The sequence below is a fragment of the Rhea pennata genome, chromosome 36, assembly GCF_028389875.1.
Source record: "Rhea pennata isolate bPtePen1 chromosome 36, bPtePen1.pri, whole genome shotgun sequence".
Classification (NCBI taxonomy): Eukaryota; Metazoa; Chordata; class Aves; order Rheiformes; family Rheidae; genus Rhea; species Rhea pennata.
The window spans coordinates 414,543-433,209 of NC_084698.1; the positions used below are offsets into that span (position 1 = coordinate 414,543).

At 63.1% G+C, this 18,667-nt stretch overlaps 1 protein-coding gene across 3 annotated transcripts; it reads right to left on the reverse strand.

The window, feature by feature from the left end:
• Positions 1-2,307: 2,307 nt before the first annotated feature.
• On the reverse strand, positions 2,308-18,516 carry LOC134152978 (IgGFc-binding protein-like). Of its 3 annotated transcripts, none has more exons than XM_062598757.1 (13): positions 18,443-18,516; positions 18,211-18,326; positions 16,195-17,442; positions 15,487-15,824; positions 14,202-14,763; positions 13,143-13,651; positions 11,460-12,024; positions 9,088-9,683; positions 8,427-8,997; positions 7,693-7,892; positions 5,339-5,719; positions 4,094-4,380; positions 2,308-2,467 (listed from the first exon to the last, which is right to left on the reverse strand). In XM_062598757.1, the coding sequence occupies exons 2-13, from the start codon at positions 18,290-18,292 to the stop codon at positions 2,410-2,412; spliced, it is 5,397 nt and encodes a 1,798-aa protein (XP_062454741.1). In that variant the 5' UTR covers positions 18,293-18,326; positions 18,443-18,516; the 3' UTR covers positions 2,308-2,409. The 3 variants fall into 3 exon arrangements, with proteins under 3 accessions (XP_062454741.1, XP_062454742.1, XP_062454743.1); XM_062598758.1 differs by lacking the exon at positions 2,308-2,467 and adding an exon at positions 3,852-3,945; XM_062598759.1 differs by lacking the exon at positions 2,308-2,467 and adding an exon at positions 3,921-4,008.
• Between the last annotated feature and the right edge of the window lie 151 nt (positions 18,517-18,667).

The window sequence follows — 18,667 nt, forward strand, 5'->3', positions numbered from 1 at the left end:
TAAATTCAATAAAAATCAATAAATTCAATAAATAAATTAAATAATAAGGAAAAAAAAAAAAAACCCAACAACCACAGGAATTTCCCCGAACCAGGTTTCCGCGGGGGAATCCCGGCTCCCGGGCCGCTCGCCAGCGGCTCTCGGATTTCTGGGAAAAGCCGAAATCCGGCTCCGGACGGGGGTGGGGGTGGGTGGGGGGGAAGGTGCCAACTCCTCCGCCCTCCCCGCCGGCGGCTCCGCGGCAAACGGGCCCGGAACGAGAGGGAGGGAGGGAGGAGGAGGGGGGGTGGGGGGGGCTGGGGGGCTGGGGGGGTCAAGATGGGGCTGGTGGGTCAAGACGGGGCTGGTGGGTCAAGACGGGGCTGGTGGGTCCCGTGGGCTAGTGAGTCCCACGGTCTGGTGTAGCTGGTGGGTGTGGTGGGTCTCCTGGGTTTGGTGGGTCCCGTGGGGCTGGTGGGTCCTGTGGGGGTGGGGGGGGTCAAGATGGGGCTGGTGGGTCAAGATGAGTCTGGTGGGTCAAGATGAGGCTGGGGGGTCAAGATGGGGCTGGTGGGTCAAGATGGGGCTGGTGGGTCCCGTGGTCTACTGAGTCCCATGGTCTGATGTAGCTGGTGGGTGTGGTGGGTCTCCTGGGTTTGGTGGGTTCCGTGGGGCTGGTGGGTCCTGTGGGGGTTGGGGGGTCAAGATGGGGCTGGTGGGTCAAGATGGGGCTGGTGGGTCCCGTGGGCTAGTGAGTCCCATGGTCTGGTGTAGCTGGTGGGTGTGGTGGGTCTCCTGGGTTTGGTGGGTCCCGTGGGGCTGGTGGGTCCTGTGGGGGTGGGGGGGGTCAAGATGGGGCTGGTGGGTCAAGATGAGTCTGGTGGGTCAAGATGAGGCTGGGGGGTCAAGATGGGGCTGGTGGGTCAAGACGGGGCTGGTGGGTCCCGTGGTCTACTGAGTCCCATGGTCTGATGTAGCTGGTGGGTGTGGTGGGTCTCCTGGGTTTGGTGGGTTCCGTGGGGCTGGTGGGTCCTGTGGGGGTTGGGGGGGCAAGATGGGGCTGGTGGGTCAAGATGGGGCTGGTGGGTCCCGTGGGCTAGTGAGTCCCATGGTCTGGTGTAGCTGGTGGGTGTGGTGGGTCTCCTGGGTTTGGTGGGTCCTGTGGGGCTGGTGGGTCCTGGTGGGCTGGTGGGTCTGGGGGGTCAAGATGGGGCTGGTGAGTCCTGGTGGGCTGGTGGGTCTGGTGGGTCACATGGGGCTGGTGGGTCACATGGGGCTTGGTGGGTCTGGGGGGTCCTGTGGGTCTGGTGGGTCTGGTGGGTCCCGTGGGGCTGGTAGGTCCTGTGGGCTGGTGAGTCCTGGTGGACTGGTGAGTCTGGTGGGTCCTGGTGGGTCTGGTGGGTCCTGGTGGGCTGGTGAGTCTGGTGGGTCCTGGTGGGTCCTCGTGGGTCTGGTGGGTCCCGTGGGGCTGGTAGGTCCTGTGGGCTGGTGAGTCCTGGTGGGCTGGTGGGTCTGGTGGGTCCTGTGGGTCTGGTGGGTCCTGGTGGGTCTGGTGGGTCCTAGTGGGCTGGTGAGTCTGGTGGGTCCTGGTGGGTCCCGTGGCTTTTTGTCCGCATAATTCACCCCCCCCCCAAAAAAAAGGTCTTTTGGGGTCTTTTTAAGCTCAGTTTCGTTGTCACCTCTCACTGACCCTTCTGGACCGGACCCAACCTGAACGTCTCCAAGGTGGACGTTCGGAAAACTCCACGCTTCTTGGTAGACCACGATTAAACATCTTCCCACCCCCCGGATGGAGACACCGGTGGGCGCCAGGAGATGACTCCCATCGCTCCCCCCGCCCCGCCAAGCTGGTGAGAAAAGGTTCTTTGAAAAGGTTTATTGCTCCGTCTGGAATTACACGGAAAACAAAAAAAAAAAAACGGGGAATAACACGCTCGTTTCCGGGGAATGTCCGTGGGGTTTGAGGAGGCCCTTGGTGGACCTCTTGCCGGGCTCGTGGGTGGGGCTTTCTTCTCGCTTTCCTGCCGGTTCCTCCAGCGTGGAGGCATCATCCCGGCTTCGGGTTTGACGGAACGTGAGCCCGGGTGGCCCCTCGAAACGCGTCGTGGTTGGAGCCCAGGTGGCCCCTCGAAACGCGTCGTGGTTGGAGCCCAGGTGGCCCCTCGAAACACGTCGTGGTTGGAGCCCTGGTGGCCCCTCGAAACACGTCGTGGCTGGCGAGAAGAGCAGATCGAGCGGGTTGCTGGAGCCGGGCCACCTCCGGTTGTCCGTGCCGGTCTTCAGCGCTGGTGGAAACTCATCCTAGGTGGCTGAGCCACCTCTACGCTAAGCCGTTTTGGGGTGTTTTGGGTTTTTTTTGGGGGTGGTGGTGGGTGGTGGTGGTGCTACGTCCGCCTGTAGACGCCTCTGGCTGCAACGAGAGGGTTGCACCTACTGCGCCGGGTAGACGGGGGCTTCGACTTCGGTCCGCCTGCGGTCCGAGACGCGGCTGGAAGGGACGAAAGGCAAGGTAGGATGAGGTCTTCACGCCGTGCCCGGGCCACCATCACCTTCCCGGAGCCAAATCCTTCACCGTCAGCATCATGTCCCTGGAGAAATATCACCTCGGGCTTCTCCCTAAAGGTACTTTTGGCCCGACGCCCTCCGACACGCTTCTTGCCCCCCCCCCCTCCACCAACCTTGTCCCACCTCCACCTTGCGTGAGGATTTGGCTCCGGTTGAAGCTTAGCTCGACTCCTGGCCACCTTTGCTGCCCGTGGGCTTCATCCTTCGTCTTCTGCACACGGGGGTTGTCCCGCAAGAATCGCGATTTCCCACCCAACCTGCCTCCAAAACGCTGCGGTCGCGGCCCGGTTTTATCTCCTCCCGTCCCTTCCACCCCACGGGAGCATCCTTCCACCCCATGGGAACATCCTTCCACCCCACGGGAGCATCCTTCCGCCTCACGGGAACATCCTTCCACCCCATGGGAACATCCTTCCACCCCACGGGAGCCACGGAGGGAGAAGAGTAATTAAATCGTGGCGTCGGGGGGACCTAACGTTGCAGCTCCGGCCACGCGTGGATGTCCGAGGTGGACTCAAGGGAGCAAGTCAAGGTGGAAAACATCTGGTCAGAGGTGTGAAATCCCTCCCAGCTTGGATTAAACGGGCTGAAGCTCATCTGATACACCCACGCGCCGTACTTGCTACCTAAGGGAGGTCCTCTGAGATCACCCTGCTCCCAGCAGAAGACTTCAGGCGTCTCCACATCTCCTTATCCACGTCCTCCTCCCAAAACACCTACTGATCTCCACGAGCTACCCGGGCTACCAGAGCTTAGCTCCGACTTCGAGGTCTGAATGAAGATAGCTCCGCGGGCAACGCGACCCCACCACCACCACCACCATCACCACCACCCTCGGGCTGAGATGTCCCACTGGTGACCGCCTAGTCGTGGTGGACCGGCCCCGATTTCACTAGTTCTTTGGCTGTTGAGGTCGAGAAGACCCGAACCCGCCCGGTTTAACCCCGTTATTTTGCCTCCTCGATGCTTCTCGCGGGGATCGGAGGGGCCGAGCAGGAGAGCGAAGCGGAAAACGTCCCCAAGCTACTTAGTTCCGGGTCGTTTTCCCATTTTTTTCTTTTCTTCCGGCGAAGCAAATTTTTGGATCGGGATCCAAACGCGACTTTTTTTTTTTTTTTTTTTTTTTTTTAAGGGTATTTTAGGGCAAAACCGACAGACTGGACATCCGCCGTCCATACGCACGTCTCTAACGGTCGTCCCGTCGCTGGTCCGCGCCCCGGCCCGGGAGGGACCGCCCCGCCCCGGCCCCCCAACTCTTGAGAAGGGGGGCGAGGGAGAGGAAGGAGGATTTACTAGGGTGGGTTTCATCCTGCCGAAGAGCCACTTACGGGCGAAATTTCCTCGTTTTGTTTGTTTGTTTGTTTGTTTGTTTTGAGGTGTTTTTGGGGGGCACCTCAGTCGCTGTGGATGAAACCAGAGAAGATGGAGACGCCCTCGCTGGACCCGGAGGTCCCTCGTTGCCCTCTGGTTCGCAGGACAGCGGCACGGTTGGGGTTTTTTTTTGGGGGGGGGGATGGAAAATGGGGGTTGAGGGTAGGAGGACGCTCACCATCCGGCGAAGTCCTTGGCTCTCCAGGCGTCCACCACGTCGGCGAGGTCGCGGGCGGCCCGGCCGTCGGGCAGCGTCACGTCGTTGCCGGCGTCGCCGTCGAAGTCGCCGCAGGGAGCGCAGAGCCGGCCGGCCAACGCGGCGCCCGCGGTCACCGTCACCTCGCCCTCGGGGCTGAAGACCACCCGGAGGCCCGAGGAGTGGGAGACGGTGACGTTGTCGCCCTCGACGCTCAGCGAGGCGGCGTCGGACACGGCGGCCGGCGGGCGCGTGAAAATGCCGTTCACCTGGAGGGACAGACGGACGCGGGCGATGCGAGGCGCCGCCGGGCGGGGGTTTTTTTGGGGTGGGGTGGGGGGCCAATCGCCTTGGGCAAGGGTCCCTAAAGCAAGGTGAGATAGATCCCACCACGCTCTAGGCTTCGGTTCCCGGTAGACGTCTCCACAGGTGTCCGGGAGAGACCCAGGAGTCCTAGGGGAAGGTCCCGGACACCTGGGAGGGACCCAGGAGTCCGAGAAGGTCCTTGGAAGATGGAGAGATCTCAAGAGTCCAGTAAGGTCCCAGGAATCTGGGAGGGACCCAGGAGTCCTGGGGTGGGCCCAGGAGTCTTGAGGTGGGCCCAGGACTCCATGGAGGTGCCAAGAACCTGGGAGAGACCCAAGAGTTTGGGAGGGACCCAGGAGTCTTGAGGTGGGCCCAGGACTCTATGGAGGTGCCAAGAACCTGGGAGGGTTCCAGGAGTCTGGGAGGGACCCAGGAGCCCTGGGGTGGGCCCAGGAGTCTTGAGGTGGGCCCCAGGACTCCATGGAGGTGCCAAGAACCTGGGAGGGACCCAAGAGTCTGGGAGGGACCCAGGAGTCAGGGAGGGACCCAGGAGTCCTGGGGTGGGCCCCAGGACTCCATGGAGGTGCCAAGAACCTGGGAGAGACCCAAGAGTCTGGGAGGGACCCAGGAGTCCTGAGGTGGGCCCAGGACTCCATGGAGGTGCCAAGAACCTGAGAGGGACCCAAGAGTTTGGGAGGGACCCAGGTCTTCCAGAGTGACCAAGGCACCTAGGAAGGTCCCAGGAGCGTGGGAGGGTCCCAGGCATCCGGGGACGACCCAAGGAGCCCAAGAGGAACCCAGAAGTCCAGGTGGACCCGAACACGTGGGAGGGACCCAGGACTCCAGGCGGGTCCCAAGAGCGCGGAGGTGGGTGGATGGTGGTGGAGAGGAGGTCCCCAAGGTGTCCCGTCGCCCGCTCACCCAGGCCTCCATGTCCGCGTTGAGGGCGACGAGGGCGTCGCGGAAGAAGACGAAGAGGGCGGCGCCGGCGAGGACGCCGTCCCCCCGGCAGCTCCCCACCTCCAGCACCACCTTGAACCAGGCGGGCGAGCTCTCGTCGCACAGCGCCGTCACCTTGTAGGCGCCGCCGCCCGGCAGCCGCCCCACGGCGCCGTCGAAGGTGGTCATGGCGGCCCCGGGCGACACGCGGCAGGTGCCCCGTCGCCCGACGCACCGCCGCCTCCCGCCCGTCGCGGCGCACTCCTCGTCCGGCCCGCAACGGGTCTCCTCGCACCTCAGGCCCCGGGACGGGTGGCAGGCGCAGCGGGCCGTGCAGTTGTCGGAGACGACGGTCTCGGCGGCCTGCGGGACGGGGACCGCCGAAGAAGGAGACTCAACGGAAGGTGAACGAGGTGGAGTTGGTGTCGCGCCGGAGCAGTTTGGGGTGGCGGGTGGGGGGCGTCGCTTGGGTCTAGGGGTCCTCCAAGCCATGCTTCAGCCAACCCATGCATCAGTCAAGCTTCACGTCCACCAAGCCCCACGTCCACCTAGCCACGAAGCTCCAAGGAACACATCTACCAAGCCCTGAAGCTCCAAGCCCCGTGTCCTCCAACCCATGCATCAGCCAAGCTCCACGTCCGCCAAGCCCCACGTCCACCTAGCCATGAAGCTCCAAGGAACACGTCCTCCAAGCCCTGAAGCTCCAAGCCCCGTGTCCTCCAACCCATGCATCAGCCAAGCTTCACGTCCACCAAGCCATGAAGCTCCAAGGAACACATCTACCAAGCCCTGAAGCTCCAAGCCCCATGTCCTCCAACCCATGCATCAGCCAAGCCCCACGTCCACCAAGCCCCACGTCCACCTAGCCACGAAGCTCCAAGGAACACATCCTCCAAGCCCTGAAGCTCCAAGCCCCATGTCCTCCAAGCCCTGAAGCTCCAAGCCCCGTGTCCTCCAACTCATGCATCATCCAAGGCCCACGTCCACCTAGCCACGAAGCTTCAAGGAACACATCTACCAAGCCCTGAAGCTCCAAGCCCCATGTCCTCCAACCCATGCATCAGCCAAGCCCCATGTCCACCAAGCCCCATGTCCACCTAGCCACGAAGCTCCAAGGAACACGTCCTCCAAGCCCTGAAGCTCCAAGCCCCATGTCCTGCAACCCACGAATCCTCCACACCACGTGTCCTTCAAACCACGTCCTCCAAGCCCTGTGTCCTCCACACCATGTGTCCTCCAAGTCCTGCATCCTCCACACGTGTCCTCCAAGCCCTGCATCCTCCGTACCACGTGACCTCCAAGCCCCACATCCCCCACACCATGTGTCCTCCACCCCTGTCCTCCACGTGTCCTCCAAGCCCTGCATCCTCCACACCATGTGTCCTCCAAGCCCCACATTCTCCACACCACGTGTCCTCCACCCCTATGTCCTCCACGTGTCCTCCAAGCCCTGCATCCTCCACACCATGTGTCCTCCAAGCCCCATATCCTCCACACCACATGTCCTCCAAGCCCCACATCCCCCACACCACGTGTCCTCCACCTATGTGTCCTCCATATATCCTCCAAGCCCTGCATCCTCCACACCATGTGTCCTCCAAGCCCCACATCCCCCACACCATGTGTCCTCCACCCCTGTCCTCCACGTGTCCTCCAAGCCCTGCATCCTCCACACCATGTGTCCTCCAAGCCCTGCATCCTCCACACCATGTGTCCTCCAAGCCCCACATTCTCCACACCACGTGTCCTCCACCCCTATGTCCTCCACGTGTCCTCCAAGCCCTGCATCCTCCACACCATGTGTCCTCCAAGCCCCATATCCTCCACACCACATGTCCTCCAAGCCCCACATCCCCCACACCACGTGTCCTCCACCTATGTGTCCTCCATATATCCTCCAAGCCCTGCATCCTCCACACCATGTGTCCTCCAAGCCCCACATCCCCCACACCATGTGTCCTCCACCCCTGTGTCCTCCACGTGTCCTCCAAGCCCTGCATCCTCCACACAATGTGTCCTCCAAGCCCCATATCCTCCACACCATGTGACCTCCAAGCCCCACATCCCCCATACCATGTGTCCTCCACGTGTCCTCCAAGCCCTGCATCCTCCACACTATCTGTCCTCCAAGCCCCACATCCTCCACACCACGTGTCCTCCACCCCTATGTCCTCCACATGTCCTCCAAGCCCTGCATCCTCCACACTATCTGTCCTCCAGGCCCCACATCCTCCACACTATCTGTCCTCCAAGCCCCACATCCTCCACACCATGTGTCCTCCAAGCCGCGCGTGCTCCAAGCCCCACGTCCTCAAGCGAAGCGACCTCGGCCTCACCTTGAGGTACCGCCCCTGGTGCACGCAGCCGCAGCGCTCTACGGAGACGCAGGCCGCCCCGTCGAAGAGGTAGCCGTCGTCGCACTGGCAGCCCTCGAAGCACCTCCGGCCGCACGGGGCCGCGACGGAGAGGCTGGCGCAGGTGGAGTCGCACGAGCGGGTGCACAGCGCGTAGTGGCTGTGGGGCGGGCAGGAGAGGGCTGGTGGGAAGAGGTCCAACGTCACTCCGGCGGTGGCCGCCTTGCCGTAAAGGCAACCCTCCGGCGGACGGGATGTGACAGCGGCCGACGTCCACCCAACAACCCCGGGGCGTTTCTGACGGCTCCGGTTGACGTCAGGACGACCCGGACCTGCTTCTAGCTCCAAACCAGGTCGTCTGCCCTACGCGCAGCCGCGCGCGAGCGCATCGCCGCCACGCGAGAGCCGAAAAACGCCCGTTTCCCAACGCTCTGAGGGCGGAACCGACGTTTTGGAGGCGACGAGCTGGAATTTTTGGTGTTTTCGAGACTTTTTTCAGCGGCAAGTGGGTAACTGAAGCTGAAATCAGCTTGTTTGGGGAGCATCTAAAAGCGTTTCTGGATTTTTTTTTTTCAACCCAAAGGCAACGCTGCCCGCGAGATTTTACCCACCTCGCTGGCGGCTCTGGTCCAGCTGGTGGAAGGAACAGGGAGGGGTTTTGTTCTCCCCCCCCCCCCCCCAGAATTGAGCGAAAAATGGCCGAATCGGGCACTTACGGCAGAAGGTGGCCGTTCTCCAGGCGGCTATCTCGGCCCCGGCGGCTTGGCAGGCGGCCGCGTAAGCTTGGAGGCTCTGGCAGAGGGTGTCCCGGGCGCCGTTCGCCGCGCACACGTCGTAGAGGCAGTGGTGGAAATACTCGACGGGGCTCACTCGAGGGTGACACTTCCCGAAAGGTCCTGCCGGATCTTGGATGAGCCCGCAGGAGTCTCCGGAGCGGTAAGGAACCGTCTCGGCGGAGTCGCAAGCCGGGCAGTCGGCGCCGCAGCCGTCCGAGCACGCTCCGTCCTCCGCGGGGACCTTCCAGGAGGCCACGAACTCCTCCACGCTCCGCGCCGCGGTCCCGTCGGGCAGCTGGAAGTCGTCTTCTTTCTTGCCGTTGTAGTTGCCTCCTAAGCCGCACACGCGGCCCTGGTAGCTGCTGGGAACGGTGACCAGGAGGTAGGAGGCCGTGTTGTAGAGGAGCTGGAGACCCGAGGCGGCGTCGAGGACCACGTTGGTCCCCTCCTGGCTGATCCGCAGCTTGTCGTCCGCCGTGGCCAGCGGCAGCGTGTAGCGCTCGCCGTTCACCTGCGCCGAAGGGAAGACGTGGACCGCGTTAGGGTGAGGTGGGCTTCCCCCCGCGCGGGAAAGCGGCGGAAAAGGCCCGCTCGGACTCACCGTCACCTCCCACGTCCGCCCCCGCTCCATGGTGACGGTGTAGCCGTGGACGGAGACGACCACTTTCTTCACGAGGACCACGTTGGCCCGCCCGGGGCTGTGGTTCTCCAGCAGCACCGAGAAGTTGGCCAACCGAGGGTCCGGCTTGCAGAGCCGAGCCAAGACGTAGGTGCAGGAGCCCCGGAGGTGGAAGGAGCGTCCGTCGAAGGTCACGTGGTGAGGGTCGCCGGCCACCACCAACCTGCCGTAGCCCACCGCGTGGCACCCCAGCACGCCGCGCTCCACCCGGCACTCCTCGTGGGGCCCGCAGGAGGTCTCCCGGCACGCCACCGCCCCGCGGGGCTGGCAGGTGCACCTCTCCCGGCACGACCCGTCGGCGTAGAAGTCCTCGCCCAGCTTGTAGTAGCGGCCCCGGTGCTCGCAGCCGCACTCGGCCGCCGCCACGCACTCGTCCCCGCTCAGCACGAAGCCGGCGTCGCAGAAGCAGCCTTCGGCGCAGGGCGCGTCGCAATCGGCCGCGGCCGCCGGCCGCCGGCACGTGGCTGGGCAGCCGGTCCCGCAGAGCTCGTAGTGCGAATTACGGGGGCACACGGGGCCTGGGAGAAAAACGGAAGGGGGACGTCAAGAACGGCTGAGATTCGCACCCCTAAAGCGTCGGAGCGAAGACCCAAGCGGCCACCACGAAGCTTCAGGGTGAGGATCAAAGTGGCCATCAAAAAGCTTCTGGGCAAAGATCAAGGTGGCCACCAAAAAGCTTCTGGGCAAAGATTGAGGTGCCCACCACAAAGCTTCTGGGCAAAGATCGAGGTGGCCACCAAAAAGCCTCCAGGCAAAGATCGAGGTGGCCACCCAAAAGCCTCCATGCAAAGATTGAGGTGGCCACCACAAAGCTTCTGGAGAAAGATCGAGGTGGCCACCCAAAAGCCTCCATGCAAAGATTGAGGTGGCCACCACAAAGCTTCTGGGCAAAGATCAAGGTGGCCACCACAAAGCTTCTGGGCAAAGATTGAGGTGGCCACCACAAAGCTTCCAGGTGAGGACCAAAGTGGCCACCACAAAGCTTCAGTTGAGGACCAAAGCGGCCACCACGAAGCTCGGCACGGGCGTCTTTAGTGGCCAAGCACCCGTATCCCTCAGGGGGGTGACGTTGCCCTATTTTGCCTCATTTTTTGAGGGGGGGGGTGAGGAAGGAACGAATCCCACTTGGGCAAATGTATCCGCCCACATGGACATCCGCGTCTAAACTCCTTGGGGGCGGCCAAGGGAGAAGGTCAAACGATCGCAAGGAAACGTTCCCGTCACCGGAAGGAGACGTCGGAAACGGGGCGGCTGGACCCGATTCTGCAGGCGTTCGGACCCAGGTTTGGAGGCGCTGGGCACCCGGTTTTGGAGGCATTTGCACCCAATTTGGAGGTGTTTGGACCCAATCTTGGAGGCGTTTGGACTCGATTTTGGAGGTGTTTGGGACCCAGTTTTGGAGGCTTTGGGAGCCAATTTTGGAGACATTTGGACTCGATTTTGGAGGGGGCTGGGACTCCATTCTGGAGGCATTTGGACCCATTCTGGAGGCGTTTGGGAGCCGATTCTGGAGGCATTTGGGGTCCGATTCTGGAGGGATTTGGAACTGGTTTTGGAGGTGTTTGAACCCAATCTTGAAGGTGTTTGGACCCAGTTCTGGAGGCATTTGGGGTCCGATTCAGGATGGATTTGGACCTGGCTTTGGAGGTGTTTGAACCTAATTTTGAAGGTGTCTGGACCCGATTCTGGAGGCATTTGGGAACCGATTCTGGAGGCATTTGGACCCATTCTGGAGGCATTTGGACCCATTCTTGGAGGTACTGGGAGCCAATCTGGGGGCCGTTGGGACCCGGTTCTAGAAGCAGTTGGACCCGATTCTGGAGGTGCCTGGATCCGATTCTGGAGGAATTTGGGGATCTGATTCTGGAGGGATTTGGACCCGGTTTTGGAGGTGTTTGAACCCGACTCAGGAGGCGTTTGGGACCCGATTCTGGAGCGATTTGGACATGTTTTTGGAGGTGTTTGAACCCAATTTTGAAGGCGTTGGGACCCAGTTCTGGAGGCATTTGGGATCTGATTCTGGAGGGATTTGAACCTGGTTTTGGAGGTGTTTGAACCTGGTTTTGGAGGTGTTTGAACCCAATTTTGAAGGTGTTTGGACCCGATTCTGGAGGCGGTTGGGACCTGATTCTGGAGGCATTTGGACCTGATTCATGAGGTGTTTGGACTCAGTCTTGGAGATGTTTGGGACCTGATTCTGGAGGGATTTGGACCCGAATCTGGAGGCGTTGGGACCCACTTCTGGAGGCGTTTGGTGGCCCGCTGGGTTTTGCAGCCTCTCCGACCTCACTCACCGCAAAAATCGGGCGTCCTCCAAGCCCGGAGCGGGACGCCCTGGATCTGGCAAGCCGTGACGTAGGCGGCGACGGCGCTGCACAAGGTGTCCCGGTGGCCTCTGTACTGGCAGACGTCGAAGGCGCAGTCCTCGACGAAGGGCGCGGGGTCGAGGGCCGCGTGGCAGGCGGCGAAGGGCCCGCCGGCCCCGGCCATCACCCCGCAGTAGCCGTCGCCCCGGTAGGGTTTCTTCTGCTCTTCGTTGCAGAGAGGACAGTCGCCCACGCAACCGGCCGAGCAACCGGGCACGTCGGCCACCTTCCAGCTGTCGGCGAACTGGACGGGGTCGGTCAACCGGCGCCCGTCCGGCGCCACGAAGTCGTCGTCGGGGTCGCCGTTGGCGTCGCCGCAGAGCCCGCAGACGGCGCCGGCGTAGGCTTGGGGCACGATGACCCGGGCGTAGCTGTACCAGTCGAAGCTCACCCGCACGTCGAAGCGGGTGCGCACGAAGCCGTGGACGCCGCTGGCGTAGACGGTGAAGAGGTCCTCGTGGGAGAACGGCAGCTCCACGAAGACGCCGTTGACCTGGCCGCCAAGGGTTGGGGGGAAGAGCACCGGTGGGTCCTCGGCCAGCGGAGCCCCCGGTGCTGCTGGGTTGCAAAGGTCTCGCTGGAGCCGGAGGCGGGGACGGGGAGGGTCGAGGTGCTTCACCACCGGTGGAAGTTGAGGGGAGGGTTTGGGGTTGATGTAAGGTCAACCCAAGAGGGTTCCTACCTCTTGGAGCTTCTCTACCCTACGGACACCTGAAGCTGGAGAAGGTGGATCTCAGGTGCTTGAGCAAAGGGTGGCCCGGCTCTTCTTCACGAGGCTTTAGAGACCACAGGCCGGCCAAGGAGGTGGGAGGGGTCCCATGTCTCTCCTCCCCCCCCCAACCCCAGACAAGGAGATCTGCTGATGGTGTCTCCAAGGGAGGACGAAAGTTTGGAGCTGGGGAGGTTGAGGAGGACCCGCCAACCCCAATAGTCAGACTACTGGAGGTCTGGTGGAAACCATCGTGTAGGACCTAGCTACGTCTCCAACGGGATGTCCCGGTGCTGACCCAGCACCCCAAACCGCCCCCCGCTTTGGGGAGGGGAGGGGGGGGGGAATCTTCCAGGGAAGCTCCTCGGCTTGGGCAGCGGGTCGCAGGGGGGGGGGCCGTTCCGCCGCCTCCCCCCCCCCCCACCTCAAGCCAAAATCCGGCCGGAGAACGTCATCGTTCGGAGGAAAAGAGGCCCCGCGGGCGCGGGGCGGGGAGGGAACTGGAGCTTTTCCAGCAGGACTGAGTCACTCCGCGGCTGCCGGAGGAGAGGGGAAAACCGCGAAAGCAACCGGGCGCTGTTGAACTTGGGAGTAATTTTGGCTTCCCTTTTTTGCGAGGTTTTGGGGGTTTTTTTTTTTTTTTGGGGGGGGGTTTGCACCGTTCGCGCAAAAACGCTCCGTTTCCAGCGCACCAGAAACGATTATTTTTGTTGTTGTTGTTGCTCTTTCTTTCTTTTTTTTTTTTTTTTAGGAGAAATTGCTTGAGGCGAAGTGCCTAAAAATAAAGTATTTAAACCCAAACAGGCTGCTCCCACGCTGGAGAAAAAGAGGGGGATTCGCCACCCTCCCTCTTCCCCCCCCCCTCTCTCCAGGGCGACCCTCCCCCCCCCCCCCAACCCTACCTTGACCTTGCGCGGGTGCTCCTGGCTCATGGTGACGACGTTGCCGTAGACCTCGAGGGTCACCGTCTTGGTGAAGGACACGGCTCTGCTGCCCCGGTTGTTGTTCTCCACGGTGACGCGGAAGGGGACCAGCGCCGGGTCGTCGGCGCAGACGGCGGCCAACTGGTAGACGCAGGTGCCCTGGAAGTCGAACCTCAGCCCGTCGAAGGTGGTGTAGTGAGGGTCGCCCGTCCCCACGCAGGTGGAGTACTTGTTGGCCACGCAGCGGTAGACGCCGTCCACCTCGGCGCACGTCTGATGGACCTTGCAGGAGGCCTCCCGGCAGAGAGCCTCGCCCCGGCCGCCGTCGCATCTGCAACGGGTACGGCAGCTCCCGTCTTCCCAAAACTCCTGCCCGGCCCCGTAGGTACGTCCGCCGTGGACGCAGCCGCGCTTCTCGGTCGGGACGGTCGCGTCGCTCTCCGGGACGAAGCTCGGGTCGCACCGGTCGTTCTCCGGGCAGCTCAGAGCTGGTGGGAGGAAACGGAGAGGAAAAATTCCGCTCGGACGCGGGAACCCGAGGCACCGACGGCGGCCGGCCGCGGCCGAGTCTACCTCCGCGTTGGGTCTGCAGCGATTTGGGGCGTCTGAGACATCCCGGGGCCCACGAAACCACCCGCTTTTCTCTACCCTGTGGACACCTGAAGCTGGAGAAGGTGGATCTCGGGCGCTTGGGCGTGCAAAGGGTGGCCTGGCTCTTCTCCACGAGGCCGGCCAAGGAGGTGGGATGGGTCCCATGTGTCATCCCCCCCCCCCAACCCAGACAAGGAGATTTGCTGGTGGTGTCTCCAAGGGAGGACAGAAGTTTGGAGCTGAGGAGGTTGGGGAGGACCTTCTCCCGGTGGCTGGGAGAGCTTCGCGGGGAGCCTAATCCCGTGGGTCAGGGGTCACCCACAAGGAGCGGGACCGAGTCAGGTGGCATCTGCCGCGCGTTCGAAGCCGGGTGGTGGGCCACGAGCCCACGCGGGCCACCCGCCCGCCTCCCCAAACCTCTCGAGGGACCCAACCGTCCGAGCTCACCGCAACCCGTCTCCTCCTTCCAGCCGGCGACGGCGACGCCGTGCTCCTCGCAGGCGGTCGCGTAGGTCTCCAGGGCCCGGCACAAGGTCCGCGGGTCTCCCGCGGAGCTGCAGACCTCCAAGACGCAACGGGCGACGTAGTCCTCGGGGCTCACGCGGGCGCGACACGCCGCGAAGGGCCCCTCGGAGGCCGCGTCCATCACGCCGCAGCGAGAGGCGTCGCCCGCCGCCCGCCACCGCTCCCGGTCGCATTTGGGACATCGCCCGCCGCAGTGGTCCCAGCAGGTGGGATCTCGCCAACCGTCCAACCACTCTTCCACGCTGGAAGCCCGGGTGCCGTTGGGAAGCGTCATCTCGTCATCCGGGTCCTCGTTGAAGTTGCCGCAGAGGCCGCAGGTGGCCCCGAAGTAGCTGCTGGGCACGGCCACCATGAGGGCCAGGTCCTCGTCGTAGGTCACCTGCAGCCCGAAGTCCGTCCGCAGGATGGTTCGGCCCTCGTTTCGGGAGATTTCGATCTTCCCGGCTTCCAGGCTGGCGGGAAGGCTGGTGAGCTGCTGGTTGACCTTGGAGAAGAAAAGAAATTGGGGACGGCAGAAGGGTTAAATCCCTTTTATTGTTTTTTGGGGGGTGGTTTTTTTTTTTGTTGTTTTTTGTTGTTTTTTGGAGTTTGCACACGCCGATTACGTAAGGGATGTCGCGTCCCGGGAGGAGCGATCGGCGGGCAGCGGCTCGGCCAGAAGGTCCCCGCGGTTGCGCAACGCCCCTTGGCGGGAACAACAAAAAATAAGAATAATAATAATAAAAAAAAAAACCCCAAACGCAGCTGTTTCAGGGGAAAAAATCATCCGCTTCGACTTCGGAGCTCAAAACGTCTCGTCGGCGCGAAGGGCGGCCGGGAGACGCCTCCCTTAACCCTACAAAATAGCTTTAGGTCCCGCCCGGGCTCTTCTGGTCCATCTCCGTGGAGATGTCCAACCCCCCAAGGACAAGCCCGAGCTCGGCCTGGAGGAGACGTCTCCACTCGGCGAGGCCTTAAATCGTCTCTTCTTCGACGCCAGCCGCAAAACCAGGGCGGTTTAGGTGGAGACGCCTCCGCCGCGGGCGCGCGGGAGCCCGGCAGAAGGCGTCTGCCCCGCGACCGCTGCCGTCGGCGCTCCGGGTTTACCCCGAAACTCAGTTTCGCTGCTTCTCGTTTCGCTTTAATTTCGCTCCCCGGCGCGTTTTTGCCCGTCCGCTTTTCTCTGAAGGCTTCGTCCGAAAAACGCCGCCGCCGCGGTGGTACCCACCTGGACCTCGCCGCCGCCTCCCGCGCGCACCGAGATGTTGTAGCCGTAGACGCGGACGCCGGCCAGCCACCCCCGGGAGCTGCCGCCCTCCTCCTCCTCCTCCTCCTCTTCCTCCCTCTCGTCGACGGCGAAGGGCTCCAGGGCGCGATCGCCGCCGCAGGACTTGGCCACGGTGTAGGCGCAGCCGGCCGGGAAGGCGACGGTCGCGCCGTCGAAGGTGCGGTACTGCGGGTCCGGCGTCCTCAGGCAGGTCCCCAGGTAGTCGGGCAGGCAGGCGGCTTGCCCGTCCTTCACCCGGCACGTTTCCTTGGCTCGGCATCGCGCTCCCCGGCACGGATCTGCGGAGACGAAAAGCCCGGAAACGCCCCGTTTCCAGCCGTTTCTTCCCCCGAAACGGGGCGGCCGCGCCCAACCGGGGTTTCCGTCCCGAGTCGCGACCCGAGGGCCCCGGGAGGAAAGGAGAAGGTGGAAGGAGCAGGACCGAGGTGGCCCGAAGACCGAGCCGGCTCGTCTTTGGAGACGTTATCTCCAGGCCAAACCTTGGTGTCCATCGGCCACCACGTTGCAAAGGTAGCACCACCCGGGCGCGGTTTGGGTGCGGAGAAGCCAATTTTGGCTCCTCAATGTGTTTTTTTTTTTTTTTCGGGGGGAGGGGAAAACCCCCCCCCCCCCACCTCGAGTCGCCGCTCGAGGCCCGCAGGAGCTCACCGCTGTTGCAGATGGCCGCCGAGCCGTAGGCCTTCTCCTTGCCCAGCCCCACGCTGAGCAGCCCGAAGGGCGACGTCTCGCTCTCCACCGCGTGAGCTTTGAAGCGCCCGCCCAGGCGGTGCCCGGCCCACGAGTAGTCCGTCCCCGGCACCTCCTTCCACGCCGCCGTCCTCAGCGGGTTCCTGTTGAGCTTGATGGAGCTGGTGGCCGCCGTCTTGGCGATCAACACGGCGTAGTTCTCGTAGCCGTCCCGGGAGAAGACGACGTAGGAGCGGCAGTAGCTGGAGACGTCCGGGATGGTCATGAAGAACGGTCCGTAAGGCAGAGCCTCCCCGTGGCTTCCGTCGGAGAAGAACATGACTTGGAGGCCAGCGTTGGCCGAGATGCTCAAGCTGTTCGGAGCCTGAAGGCCGTAGAGCATCGAGCGGGCCGACAGCACCTCCCGAACGGTCCTGGAGGAGGCCCCGTGTTGGGACTCCACGCGAGCCGCCCGGGCGGTGGAGACGTAGACGATGTCGGAGCGCGCTTCGAAAGGCAAAGGGGGCACGACGAACGTGCTGCCCCAGCTGGAGACGGGCTGGAGCTGCTCCAGCAGGTGGTTGCACCGGGTGAACCTTGCCGAGCAGGTGTGACCGGTGAAAACGGCCACGGGTTTCTGAGCCACGATCCTGGTGCCGGACAGGTCGGAGGAGCTTTGGAGCTGGGCTGCTTGGAAGGCGTCCAGGCGGAGGGACAAGACGGAGCCGCGGGGGTAAGGGTGTCCTTCGTAGGTCACGGGGGCTTTGAGGTGCACGTCAACGGCGGTCGGCTCGTCCCAGGCGGCCACCACGAACTCGCCGTAGCGGTCGGTGCCCACGTTGGGCGTCACCACGTAGTACTCGGTGCCCAAGCTGCTCACGGGGTACACCAAGGTGGAGTCGCCCGAGGCGGGCTTCTCGCTGACCATGAGCACCGAGATGTCGTCGGTGGCCTGCACCAGCACGGCGTTGTCGAACGCCTTGCTGCCGACCATCTCCGCCTGCGGCGGGATCTTCACCATGACGGTCTGCCCGGCCGTCGCCTGCACCGTCATGTGCAGCCTGGGCTGCTTCATGGAGATGGTGATGGACGTGGGCGAGTAGGCTGTGAGGAGCAGCTTGAAGTCGCTGCTGAGGGTCTGCCGCAAGCCGTTCTGCATGAAGGCCGCGATGAAGTCTCGGCCGAGGTGGCGCGGGGCCGCGGCGGGCGCGGCGGGGAGGTGCAAAGCCCCTGGGGAAGCAGCGAGGAGAAGACGCTCGGGCCACCGTTGCCCTCAGCCTCACCGAGGTAGGTCTGGGGGCGGCACCCATGGGTGCCGCCGCCAACTTCACCTTGGCGGTGGAGGTTGACGAAGAGTTTTGGGAAGGAGTCGTGAATTAGCAAGACCCGGTGAAGCTTCTGGGGGGGGTTTGGTGGCAAACGCAGGAGCTCCGAGAGGACCTTTGGGCTTTTCGTGGCTTCCTGGGTCCTCCAGGGGAGGTCCAAGGGACTAAGGTTGGGCCAGATGATCTCCAGAGGCCCCTTCCGACCTCAACCAAGCGGGGACGGGCGGGTGGACCTGAAGGTCCCTCACCTGGTACCAGCATCTCGGCCGAGTCAACCCCCCCCCCCCCGCCTCGCGTGACCAAATTTTGGTGCCGCGGTGGCAGGAAGACGACCCAGCCCGAGGTCACGGGCGCCGAGGCCTCCTGAGATGCAAGACGGGATGCCCAAGGTGGACCTCAAGCTGCCGGTGGGCCAACCTCCACCCCCTCCCACCCCCCCCCCACCCCCCCATGGCTTGGTCCATCTCCTCAAGCTTCGTGTCCCTCCCTACGCTTGGGAGGAGGAGGAAGAGGGTGTTGGAGGTGGGGGAGGAGGACACGGGTTGGACCACGGCAGGTGGCAACTCTCTAATTTGGGTGGCAGGAGATGCCTCAAGGAAGAGGGGGGAGTTTGGGGGGCGGGGGGCGAAGCCGTGGGGAGGAATTTAGGGGTCTCCCACCTCCGCCAGCTCACCCCAAAACGCCGCCGCCCAGAGCCGCAGCGCCCAGGCGCCCATCACCGTGGCCTTCCTCCTCCTCGCCGCCGCCATCGTCATCGTGGGCCACCAGGACCTCCGCAGCAGATGGCCTCTTGGAGGGGGGGGGGGTGGCACAAAAAAAAACACCTTTTTTTTTCCTGTTTTCGATGATTTTTGAGCCCCGTTAGCGGGAAGGAGCCGGGTGGGGGGTTAATCAACGGTTCCTACCTGCCTCCGAGCGGAGACCCCCAAAATCCTCCGTTCCGGCCTCAAAAAACGGCGGCAGGTTTCAGCTTTATAGCTCGGCGCCTCCCCCCCAATCCCGGGGGGCGGCGGGGGGGGGGGCGCGGACCCACCCAGCAGCCCTGACATCATTTAAAAAAATTTTTTTTTGGGGCCAGAATGGAGCGAAAAAAAAAAAGAAAGAGAATTAAAAAAAATAGTAATTTTGAG